The 13,210-nt window shown below is 27.4% G+C and overlaps 1 protein-coding gene across 1 annotated transcript; it reads left to right on the top strand.

The window, feature by feature from the left end:
* Positions 1 to 9,824: 9,824 nt before the first annotated feature.
* LOC120069946 (abscisic acid receptor PYL3-like) lies at positions 9,825 to 11,907 on the top strand. Its single transcript, XM_039021791.2, has 3 exons — positions 9,825 to 10,205; positions 10,837 to 11,052; positions 11,164 to 11,907. The coding sequence occupies exons 1-3, from the start codon at positions 10,080 to 10,082 to the stop codon at positions 11,377 to 11,379; spliced, it is 558 nt and encodes a 185-aa protein (XP_038877719.1). The 5' UTR covers positions 9,825 to 10,079; the 3' UTR covers positions 11,380 to 11,907.
* Positions 11,908 to 13,210: the final 1,303 nt, after the last annotated feature.

The following is a 13,210-nucleotide window of genomic DNA, read 5'->3' as shown; positions in this document are numbered from 1 at the left end:
TTAACTTCCCTATCACATCTCACACCTAACCAACTACCACACATACATATTTATAAATACACTCTTCATTTACCTTTTAGACTAGTGTAGTTCAAGAATAATTAAGAGAGTCAAGCTTATAGTTTTGAAATCTACTCGTCGCGAGTTGATAAACGCCTATTTAGTAAATAATCTGAATTTAGTTCGATAAATATATGTTTGGTAAGTAATCTTAGTTTTATTTTTTAAAATATTTTTTGAATTATGTAATCCAAACAATGTAAATTTTGAAAATAACATTTTTTTTTTGTGTGTGTTATCTTAATTTTAGGTTTAGAATTTTAAAATGTATAATTATATTAAAATAATTAAAACTACAACTAGTTTTATGATTTATTAATACACTAACAAACATATTTCAGATAACTATTTAAATTAGAATCCAGTTTCTAAATTCATTACCAAACAGAATACATGAAATACAACTTTATTTTCAAATTGTTTGTCGAATAGTCCCTAAGCTTTTTCTAAGAAGAAATAGACCATAAGTTTTAACTTTACAAACAATTAACATAAATCTAATTTTTTTAGTACAACAAGTGTGTGAATGAGAAATCGAAACTCCGATCTCTAGAAAAGAAGATCATAACAATTATCATTGAACTAAAGTCGCTTTAACGACATAAATTTAATTAAAATATAGAAGGTGTTGCAAAAGTGAGTTTAGCTCAGTGGTAATTAGTATAACTCTCTTCTCTCGAGATTGAAGGTTAAACTTCCCACCCCACAATTGTTATACTTAAAAAATATTAAGTTTAACCCCACAATTGTTATACTTAAAAAATATATAGAAAGTGCTGTAATGGAATTTACTAGTTGAGAGCAAGGATGAAAATATCCGTTGATATATCTGTAAATTGAAAGATTCGACATCAATATTAAATATCCAAGAATATCTTTGGTATCTTTTATAAATACTCGTAAAACATAAAAACGTTATTTATTTAATCCAATATGAATAAAAATACTAATAACAATATTCTTAACTTAGTTTGAGAGTAAAAACAACATAAATATCATTCTAAACAAATTTTTTAAATTTTTTTACTTGTAAAAATATCCACCAATATCAATATTTTATGATATCTCTATCAATATATCCATAAAATTGAAATCTTTATCGTCCATACTTTAATCCTTGGTTAAGCGAGAAGCAAACAACATTGAAATTACTTGATAAGTAGGACTGTTCGCTCATATTCATAAAAATTTCTAAAAAGAGGGTCAGAGGTGGGGTACACCATAAAAAAAAAAAGAAAAAAAGAAAAAAAAAAAGGGTAACTTTAGTGTCGTCTAAACATTGGCTAGACAAGCATTAGTCGATAACTAATTACTACAACCGAAGAATAAGCAAATGTCTATAATTTGTTAGCTTCGGTTGTAATCATTTTATTTTTTATTTTTTATTTTTAAAAATTAAACTATTTTTATCTTCAAATTTCTTGATTTGTTATTTATATTTTATAGATGGTTTAAAAAATCAAATCAAAATTTGAAAAACTAAAAAAAAAAAATAGCTTTTAAAAATTTGTTTTTGTTTTTTAAATTCCGCTAAGAATTCAATCATTATACTTAGAAAATATGCAAATCGTTGTAAGAAATTGAGAGAAAATAGCCTTAATTTTAAAAAACGAAATGGTTAACAAACGTGACTTTAGTTTTTTTATCTTTTATTTTTAAAAATTAAGTTTATTTTCTATTAGGAGTGTTTGACTTACCAACATGAATTGAATTGATTTTGTATAATATACCAACTCAATGTTTGATCCACTAACTTTAAATGTTAGTGGATTTGAGTTGGTATATTTTACCAACTTACCTCAACTCTCATTTCTTCCAATATTTTCAATGGCTCCACCCATCGGCCACTGTCGACGACTATTGCCGTTGCACTCTAGGAACCAACTCCGACCTCGACAACCACCTTCGATGATAACTCCGACAACCAATTTTGGGTTCCGACAACTATTTTCGATGACAATTTCAGCGACCAACTTGAATGACCACCTTCACACGAACAACTCCAACAACTAATTCCGGACTCTAACAACCACCTCTAGCGACAACTCCAGTGCCCAACCCCGATGACTATCTTCTCGTGACCAACTCTAATGACCAATTTCAAGCTTCAATAATCACATTCGACAATAAACTCCGAATGACCAACTCTGACAACCCTCTTCGTAGGCTCTGACAACTATCTCCTAACTACAAACTCCAACGAAAATCACCTTCGATAATCACTTTCGAGCAAGCAACTCCGATGACCAACTTCGAGCTTTGACAACCACCCCCGATGACAATCTTCGGCAACCAATTTCAATATTTCCTTCATGCGACCAACTTCAAGCTTCGACGACCACCTTCGACTATAAACTCCAACAAAAATCATCTTCGATAATCAACTTCGACAATCACTTTCGACTATTATAAGACTGATGACTGTTAAAGTATATTCTAGAGTGGTTGATTATATAAATAATAGTATTTTCTTTACATTAAATGCAATATTTATACATAGAAATTTATAAAATATAATTTTTATTTAATTGAATTCACATATCAAATGTGTATTAAGAATATTTGAAAAAATATGTATATAGTTGAAAAATATGTAACATATAAAAAAAACCATAAAATAGAGATTTTTTTTTACTAGAACATTTTCTTAGAAGAATTAGTGAAAAATGAGATTTGTAAATGTAGTGCCATTCCCTCGGCGACTACGATGATGGGGAATATTCAATTGAAAAAATAATGACAGAGTAAAAATACAAAGCAACAACAGAAAGAAGAAGAAAAACAAAGAAGGTAATGATGAAATTCATGGAGAAAAATTAGGAATTAAAAGTTTCGATTTCTCTTTGGTTTTTCATTTTATTTAACCATATTTCTACAAGAAATATAGTGATTAATTGTTGTTCATTACCAAAGAATAAAAAAAAAAGAAATAAAAGCTTTAAGAATTAAAAGGAAAAAAAATTGCAATTCATATTTTATTTAAACAAAAATAGGTAGAATTATTGAATAAGAAAGTTTCAAAAAGTAATCTTAAAAGTAAATTATTTAGAATTCAAAAAACTGCACCAGATACCTTAGACATATGGACTCAACTCTACACCACAAACACACAGAAATATAAACTTCATAAATATATGAACTCCAGACATCCTATCTCAACTTAGCGTCCCAAACAGCCCGTTAAATTTTTATAATGATTTCAATTTTTTTTTAAGTAAAATGATTGAATTTTTAATTCAATTTAAAAAAACAAACAAAAACCATTTTTTTAGTTTTTAAAATTTGACTTAATTTTTTTACATCATTAATAAAAAGTAGATAACAAAACAAATCATTTAACAATGGAAAGAATGTTAAGACGTTTAATTTGGAAAAACCAAAAATCAAGGCCATGTTTAGTAATCATCTGGTTTTTTTTTTCCCCTAAAAATTAAGTCTAGAGGTACTATTTTACCTTCAAATTTCTTCTTTTATTATTTTCTTTTTATCAATGGTTCAAAAAACCAAGCCAAATTTTGAAAAGTAAAAAATTAGCTTTTAAAAACTTGTTTTTGGAATTTAGAATTTGGCTAAAAATTCAACTACAGTATTTAATAAAGATATAAATCATGGTAAGAAATAAAGAGAAAATAGACTTAATTTTCAAAAAAAAAAAAAAAAATGAAATGATTCTAAACGAGGTCGAAATTATTATGGAATGGGGTCTAAAATCTTCTCTTTTCTTTCTTTCTTTCTTTTTTTTTTTTAAGTTGAATTTGAACTTTTAAAATCCAACATTAATGTTAATATTGAAAATCTAGAACCCAGAGATTGAGACCCTGTGAACCAAACATCTCCAATTATTTTGGGTCAAAGTTGAATTGAAGTGTATATGAATGGGCCAAGGGGATGGGATGCATCACGTGACTGCATTACCTTTTTTTCAGTTTTCTTTCCCTTTTTTCTTGAGAATTATGTGACACTCCTTTGTTTCAAACCTATCTTATGTATATATTCCTTGCATATTCCAAAATTATCCTCAAAATATTTATTTAAAGAACCCAACTTGCACATTTTCTTTGCCCCACTTGTGACACTAACCTTTTATAGCTTTTTTTCCTTTTCTATATTCTTTTTTTTAATCTTTAAACACTTCCCTCCTATATTAAACTACAACTACAATTACAATTATAGAACATCATATAAATAATTAAATAAAATATAATTATAAGTCAGTTGAATAACCATAAATTCGTTTAATTAACACATAAAAAGTGTCGCTAATCAAAATTAATTATCTCGAAAAATTGACTCATTGGTCAAAAGAACAAATCGTAGTCTTAGATATTTTTTGAACTTATATATTCATACGATGTGACAATTATTACTATTATTATTTTTTTTGAAAAAAAAAAGGAATGAAAAGAGATAAAAAGAGAAGGACAAAATGGGTACAAGAATGGTAATAATGGTAATCCACTTGATCTTGTGAAATAGTGCAAGCTTGGGTTTTAGGAGGAGATGTTATTTTATTATTATTTTATTGATTTTTGCGATTAAAAGCAAATGTTGGTTGTCGCTTCAATGGAATACCTTTCTTCATCAAATGGGTAAAGAAAGATTGTACCGATTTATATTTTTAAATTGCTTTGGTCGGTGGATATTATCATTTTAAAACATTAATTTAATTTAATTATTTATCTTTATTAATCATATATTATGTGGAGTCAATGAACCATAAGTCCCCTCTTTGGCTCCACAAAACCCTATCTCAACCCTTTACCATTCACACTTTGCAACAATCCACATCTCAACCCCACATGGGTACCAAAGTATGACACCATATATATACATATATTATTTCATATTAATAATTATTGCTTAAATAATAACTCTAGTCTATGAATTTTTTTAGTTTGGATCTAAGGAAGTGTTTAGGGTAAAGACTATATAAGACTATAATAACCACCTTTTATTATAGTAAATATTATTTTGTAGTCCTCAATTAGTTACGGTCAACAATATTTCAAAACCTCTATTTATTATGGTATTTACTATTTGTTACAGTTTTTACTATTTTACATTCATTATTTTTTTTATTCTTTACTGTATTGTTTACTATTTCTTTTCCAAACTAAAATAGTTTACACACCAAACACATATTATTATAACCCAAACTAAAAAAATTTACACCTCAATCACAGACTATTATAATCCAACTATAATAATCTAAGACTATAATAATCAATTTCTTGCCCTAAACGCCCCTTAAAAATTTCTAAATCTTTTAAAAAAATGTTTGATTTTTTTTTAACATGTGTAGGGAGGTGGAATCGAGTCTCTAACTTCGAGATTCATAATATAAATACTATATCTCAATTGAGCTAATATTTAATGTTGTGTCTAACTAATAGGTTCTATATGACATTCATTATTTTAATAAAACTTGTGGATCTATTACTCATAAGTTATATATATATATTTTGGAAGGGTATTTAATTGCTAGAATGAGAAAGAGATTTTATAGTCTGTGGTCACGGCACAAACAAACACAACCACAAGAGAGTTAATTGAACTTTAGACCTTTAATTTTATTTTTAATACATATGTTTGTGAAATCTAAGACACATCGATTAGGTTAATGATTTATTAGATACGAAACTGAGAATTAGAAATTTAAGTATGGTCAGTAAACATAATCAATCAATCGTAATATGAAAATGGGACCTATCTAAAGACATTTTCATAAAACTAATTAACAATATTATGTGAATTATGAATAATAAAAACAATGCATTAATTTTGATTACAGAGAGTAAACATGACCTAAATACAAAATTGAAAATTTGGAGATATATTACATATCCTTTAAAGTTACGGTCACTAATTTTGTTAGATACAAAATTGAAAACTCGTGATTCTCCTAGATACTTTTAAAAATTTATAAAACTATGAGACATAATAATTTTGATAAATTAAGTTTGTAATTTTAGGGGATCCTAAACATACAAACATGAAGACATCTCAATTGATATGGTGATTTTAGGGTATAATTTCAAAATGTAAAATCATGCACGAGCTAAAATCCTAATTAAAGAGTATATCATAAGGAAATATGGTGAGACATGTTATAAAAAAACATGCTTATTTTAGTTTATTGTATATCATAAATTGTTAGGGTTTGCAATTTTTATATATAGTTGAAACCTCTTCCCATCTTTAGTTTAATATGAATTGAAATTAATTTAAAATAAGTGTTTAAAAGTATTGAAAACTAATTTCAATGGTGGTTTAAATATTAATTTTGATGATTTTATGAAGCAACAATAATTAAGTGGAAAATTAAAAAATTGGAGGAATTTATTATATTAATTCGTCCAAACACAAAATATTTCAATTTTGTACAGTCGTTTTAAGTATTACAGTGGAAGTAACGTGGAGGAGTGGCATGCACGTTGACATTTGACATTATTATTCTTTTCTTCCTTCTTTATCAAGAAAAAAAACTTTTAAATATGTATATAAATAAAAGAAGATGGCTTTATTTATTTTATTTCTACAAGGCGAAATTGTACTTATCAAGTACGCAAAGAAAAAGAAAATTGCATTTCAAACCTAAACATTTTATCCGAATTTTAAGAAAGAAGAGTAATTATCATTAAACTAAGTTCATCTTAACGAATTAATAAATAGTTTATTAAAAGTTAAAGTATCTTTTAAATGTCATTTTTTAATATCAAACATTTCAACTCATTCCACTTTAGTCTTAGTATTTTTCTATTGGTCAAATCTTTTTTTTTTTTTTTTTACTACTAATAATATTAAAACAAGCTCTTAAATTAGTTGAAGTGCTCTCTCTCTCTCTCTCTCTTTTTTTTTCTTTTTTCTTTTTTTTATCAAATTTGGTTAAACAATAATCAAAATTTTCATCTATGAATGCAATATGAATATATATTTTTTGAAATATGTATAGAAGGAAGGCTAATAGAGATTTTTTAGAAAGTAAATAATAAACTAATGATGTAGACTTATTTTAAGATCTAGTGTTGATTATATTTAAACATTTGAATGTTCATTAATTAAAATAGTTCAAGTTGAGCATAAAAACCAAAATTATGTTTTGATCTTTTTATATTATTAAATATTATCACATGTCATTATTAATTTGTGGATAGTAATTGGTATCTTATATAACAATAATTTAAAATAAATGAGTATGAATAAAGTTTTCAAATTTTTTTTTAAAAAAATCAATTTTGACCTTGAACTTAATAGGTTGTATCAATTTAAACTTTAAACTTTCAATTTCATTGTATTGGATCTTAAACTTAAATAAGTATTGCAATTATCCTCAATTAAAATATTTGCTAATCTTTTTCACTAGTTTTAACAAAAGATCGTGTAAAAATCTTCATAAACCCATGAAATTCAATAAAATAAAGTTTCACAAAATAAATTTGATCCATCCTTACCATTGATTGAAAAACTATCAAATAAACATAAATTCTAACTAAAACTTTACCACTTTCATATTGTATAGATTTTTAATGATATTTTGAGTAAGAAGTTACTAGAATGTTAAAATGGCAACACAAATTTCAACTCAATTAAACAAATTGGTAATATGACATTAAAGAAAAGAAAATATTCAGGCTAGGGCAATTTTAACATTTTTCAATTAAAAAAATATTAAAGAATCTTAGCAAGGGTAATGTTGGTATTTTGTTATATGTATATAAAGAGCGATCTCCTAGCCTGAGTTGTACCTGGCACGATGAAATGCATGTGAATCCACTAAAGAGAAATTGGTGGTGGCGACAGCACCAATTCCATAATTAATTATTAAAAGCTTTTATTTATTTATTTATTTAAAAGAGATTAAAAGCTATTTTTCTAAAACAGAATATATAACCCTTAGTTTATTTTAAAAGGTGTAATTTTGTTCAATAAATTTTTTCTCACAAATATAGCCTAAATTTATTTCAAAAGGTATATCTTAACACGGTTGTTTAAAATTACATACTTCAACTATTTGAATTCAACCAACCTATAGAAATAAAAATTTAAGTCCGTTTGTTAAGGATCTATTTGATAATAATTTTATGTTTAATTTTTGTTTTTGAAAATTAAGTTTATAAACACTATTTTTACTTTCAAATTTTTTTCTTTATTATCTACTTTTTATCAATAGTTTAAAAAACCAAGCCAAATTTTGAAAATTAAAAAGATTAGTTTAAGTTGTTTTTGTTTTTAGAATTTGGCTAAGAATTCAATTATTGTACTAAATTTTTTTAAAATTATTATAAGAAATATAGATGAAACATGCTTAATATCTTAAAAAAAACAAGAACAAAAAACTAAATGATTATCAAACGAGACCTAACTATTTGATTTTTTTTTTTAAAAAAAATTTAAATGAAGTCTATAAACATCTCTTCTATCTCTAGATTTCTTACTTTATTATCTAATTTTTACCCATATTTTGAAAAGTCAAGCAAAAAATTTGAAAACTAAAAAAAAAAAAAAACAGTTTTTAAAAACTTGTTTGTGTTTTTTAAATTTGACTTAGAATTCAAACTCTCATATTTAAAAAAAATGTAAATCATTATAAGAAAATACGATAAAATAGACTTAATTTAAAAAATAAAATATTTATCAAATGGAGTCTACATTTTTTTAACATTTTAGTTATTGGTATATTCTTTAATCAATTGAATTATGATAAATTTTTATTCATTAAAAAATATTGGTATTTATTCAAAATTGACAAGTGTTGAAATAAAAATCGAAATTAAACAAATCCTACAATTAAAAATATATATATATATATATATATATATATATTTTTAATTTTTTAGGGGAAAAAATGGATTTCAAGAATCAAGATTGTACCCTTAGTCTTAAACTATAAAATTAATGGTTCGTACGAAGATGCCAAAGTTAGACTCACTCACGCTGATTATTATTTATTTATTTACTTAAAAAAAAGAAAAATAAATAAAAGTAAAATCTTTTTAGAGGTCCAGAACCATACACAGTACTATAAAAATATACAGAAATATATTAAAACAATTATATCTGTATGTACATCCTCTCTCTGTATAGTAAAAGTAAAGTTTAAAATATCATAGGTTGATAGAAATGTCAGATCCCAGTTTTATAAAAATATTTAGTTTTATCAAAAAGAAACATAAAAACATAAAATAAAATTGTACACTTATTATTGAATCAGAATATTTATTATATACATTATATTTATAATAGATTTTCTTGTATTATTTTAAATATAGAAAAATGAACTTAATTTATTTATAAATATAATAAAATATTACTGATATTTATAGATTTGTCATATTTAAAAATATTTTAACAGTTCTATCATAAAAAAAATTATTCAATTTTTTTTATATATGGTTTACCATTATTTAAAATATAATGCAAATGCCAATTCTATATGTCGAGATGTCAAATTAGACCTACACTAATTTTTTAATAAAATTAAAAATATTTTTAAGGGTGCCAGAACCACACGCAATACTAAAGAAAATATATTAAAATTAATTAAATAATATATATATAGAGAGAGAAATTATAAATTGTAATGTAATTGGTTTTTATTTTCGTTCTGTTTTTATTTATTTATTTATTTCTCTTTTTTGTCTTGTTCTATTGAATTAAAGAAAAAAAAAGATTGTAATGTAATTGGCGAATTGTGGAGTGGTCCTTGCAAGTTGCAAAGGAGAAATAAAGAAATGAATAATAAATTTGTCGGTGAATGAGTGTGAGTGGTATTTATTAAATTAATATATTAAATGACAATATTAAAAAAAAAGATTAAAAAAAAAAAAAAAAAGAGCCTGCGGAAATAGAGCTAAAGACGTGGGGCACTGTGCCTCTGCAAAAACCAAAGGAGGTTGAGATTGAAGCAGTTCTTCCTCTCTCACAAAACCTTCCATTATCGCCATCTTCACAAACCTCAAACCCTCTCTTTACTCTACTCGCCAGAGCCGCTCCGGTACTCAATTCAATCCAATCCCATCATGAACGACGACGATGCATGTGGAGTTATGGAGGCTCAGTACATACGCCGCCATCACCGTCACCATCCCAACGACAACCAGTGTACCTCTGCCGTTTTCAAGAACGTTAGAGCTCCGGTTCCTCTTGTGAGTTCCGATCCCACTATTTCTTACTTTTGATTCTTTTCTCCCTTCTTCCATTTCTCAACTCTGTTCTGGAAATTGTTTTCAGATGTCTCATGGGGATCCGGCAAGTTTTTTCCGATTCCTTTCTGATGGATTCTTGTTTCACTTCAATTATTCCTTTACTTGCCTGTTTTAGCTTCTTGCTTCTTTACCTTTTCCCTTTCCGTCTTAATTTGGTGCGGATTTCTGTAGCGTTTGTTTTTCCTTTCCGAATCGTTATTGACTTTTATAACTCGATGTCAATTATTATCGTTTAATGAGATGCGGATTTTACTTAACTTGTTCTTTTTGTGATTTTGTTTTCTGGTTATTTCTGGAACAATTTTTCCTTGCCAAATAAAGCCTAATCTTATTCAGTTATATCTTTCTTGTACCCGATTGCATATCCTGATTGAGATGCGACCGTGAGACTGTGAGACTGAGAGTTTACTTGCTTCTTCTTTGTTTCTTGTGAAATGATATAATCTAGGTGAATAGCTAACCTCAGTGACTTCTTGATTTGATCTTTCTTGCAGTTTCGCAATCGTCGAATAATTGTGGAGGGTTTTGTTGAATTTGTCTAATGATTTCAATTGGGTTTGCATTATATCAGGTTTGGTCACTGGTGAGGAGATTCGATCAGCCCCAGAAGTATAAGCCTTTTGTTAGTCGTTGTGTGGTGAAAGGAGACCTGGGCATTGGAAGTGTCAGGGAAGTGAATGTGAAATCTGGTCTTCCTGCAACCACTAGTACTGAGAGGTTGGAGCTTCTTGATGATGAAGAACATATACTCGGAATCAGAATCGTTGGTGGAGATCATCGGCTCAAAGTATGATAAATTCTCTAACTCAATTGTTTGATGGGGTCTTTTGATAATGAAAAGTATTCTTCTGTTCAAAGATCTCCATGATTTAAAGACATCTCTGCTTAAATTATGCAGAACTATTCTTCCATCATGACTGTCCATCCAAAGGTTATTGATGGAAGACCTGGAACGCTTGTGATCGAGTCTTTTGTGGTCGATGTGCCTAATGGAAACACAAAAGATGAGACGTGTTATTTTGTTAAAGCGTTAATCAGATGCAATCTTAAATCTTTGGCCGATGTATCGGAGAGGATGGCTGTGCAGGGGCAAACTGAACCGCTCGAGAAGTAGTCGGTAGGGAGGAAAGCAACTGAACATTGATGATGATGTGAATAGTTCATGGTAGACCCAGAAGCCATTTTATCTCCCACTTGTGTTGTGCCATGTAAAGATTGTTCAGAGCTATCCTATCACAAATCTCTGAAATTTTGGGTGTAAGTCTGGCGGTTGATTTTCCATCACATGGAGATGCATTTGGTTGGTTTTTTACATGCTTTTTTTTTCTTTTATCTTTCGTGTTACTCGGTTTGAGGACGAGTCTCCTTCGTTACTTTCGCTAGCTATCCATGGATGAAATTTGGAAGATTCTTATTTTATGTTAATTAACTTCAGTCTGTGCAACATGGTAGCAGAAATTTAGGGCCTATGCATTTGTAGCTTAAGGCATTACTGCTATGTATGTTTTGTACATACTTAGTCCTGAAATAAGTTAGTATATCGCTTCAATACATGTCAGTCTTGACTCTTGACTATAATTTTCCTGAGAATTTGTTCTCTACTTTTGTTATGTTATGAACTTATGACTGGATATTTTTTAAACTAGATTCTTCTTTCATTCTTTCTTTCTTTTTCCTTCCTTCTTTACGACCCCGTTTTGATTACTATATTATTTGGAATCGGCTGCTCGAAAAAGTAATAAATGTGGAATGGTCAAGATTCTGGGACTTGTCTATCTTGCTTTGGATTGGTAATATGAACCAATTTCTACCTCCACATGTACAACAATTAGATATGTTCTTAGTTAAAAAAAGACTGCATATGTAGTTGCTTGGAGGCGATTGGGGCAAGAACTATCCTTAGGTTATAATAATCACCTTTTGTTATAGTAATACTATTTCAGAATCCCCCAATAAGTTACCATTAACATTATTTCAAAATCTCAATTTGCTACAGTATTTACTATTTGCTACCAATTTTACCATGTTACATTCATCAATTTTTTATTTTTTGCTATAGTATTTACTATTTTATTCTCAAACTAAAATAGTTTACACCTCAAACACGTACTATTATAATCCAAACTAAAATAACTTATATCTCAAACACAAACTATTATAGCCCAACTATAATAATCTAGGACTATAGTAACCAATCCCTTGTCCCAAACGTCCCCTCAACAACAAAGCTGTGGTGTTTGATCTTTTGATAGAGAAATTTGTATAGCCCAGCTGGAAAGTTTGGATAACCAAAAAGTTGGAAAGTATGAATTTATGTAACTGTTTATATTGCCATATACTAGTCAATTTGGTCACTGAATTCAGTGTTTGATAGGTTTTTAAAACTTTCAAATTTTGTCTTATAAATCTTTGAATTCAGTGTTTGATAGGTTCTTAAAACTTTCAAATTTTATCTTATAATCTTTGAATTTTTTATGTTGTGTTTGATAGGTACTTGACATTTTCAACGATGTTTTAAAATTCACACCAACTAGTCATATAGTTGACAATTTATGGTTCTTTTAGACATATTTCAAGTTTGAATATGTTGAGAACCTAAGCGAAAAGGTAAAAGTTTAAGGGCTTTTAAACATATTTCAAATTTCAATATTGATTAGACAAAAAATTTAAAGTCGAAGAATTTATTAAAACCTTTTAAACATATATTTGAAAATTCAAAAACTAAACTTGTAATTAAGTCTCTAAAATTTTAAAATTACAAATTTAGTTGATGACGCTCTAAATTTGTTAAAATTTATATATATTTAATTTACGTAGTTGGTGCATGTGTGTGTGTATTTCCACCTGTGGATCTGGGACATGTATAGACAAGTTTTGAACTTGAAAGACAAGCTTAGAAAAGTTTAGATTTACCCTTTATGTAATATGTGTAAGATTATCATATA

This window comes from Benincasa hispida, chromosome 1 (assembly GCF_027475165.1).
Source record: "Benincasa hispida cultivar pf3 chromosome 1, pf3_genome.v1.1, whole genome shotgun sequence".
Lineage (NCBI taxonomy): Eukaryota > Viridiplantae > Streptophyta > Magnoliopsida > Cucurbitales > Cucurbitaceae > Benincasa > Benincasa hispida.
Note: the sequence above shows the minus strand (reverse complement) of the source record. Positions and strands in the feature narration are given on the sequence as shown.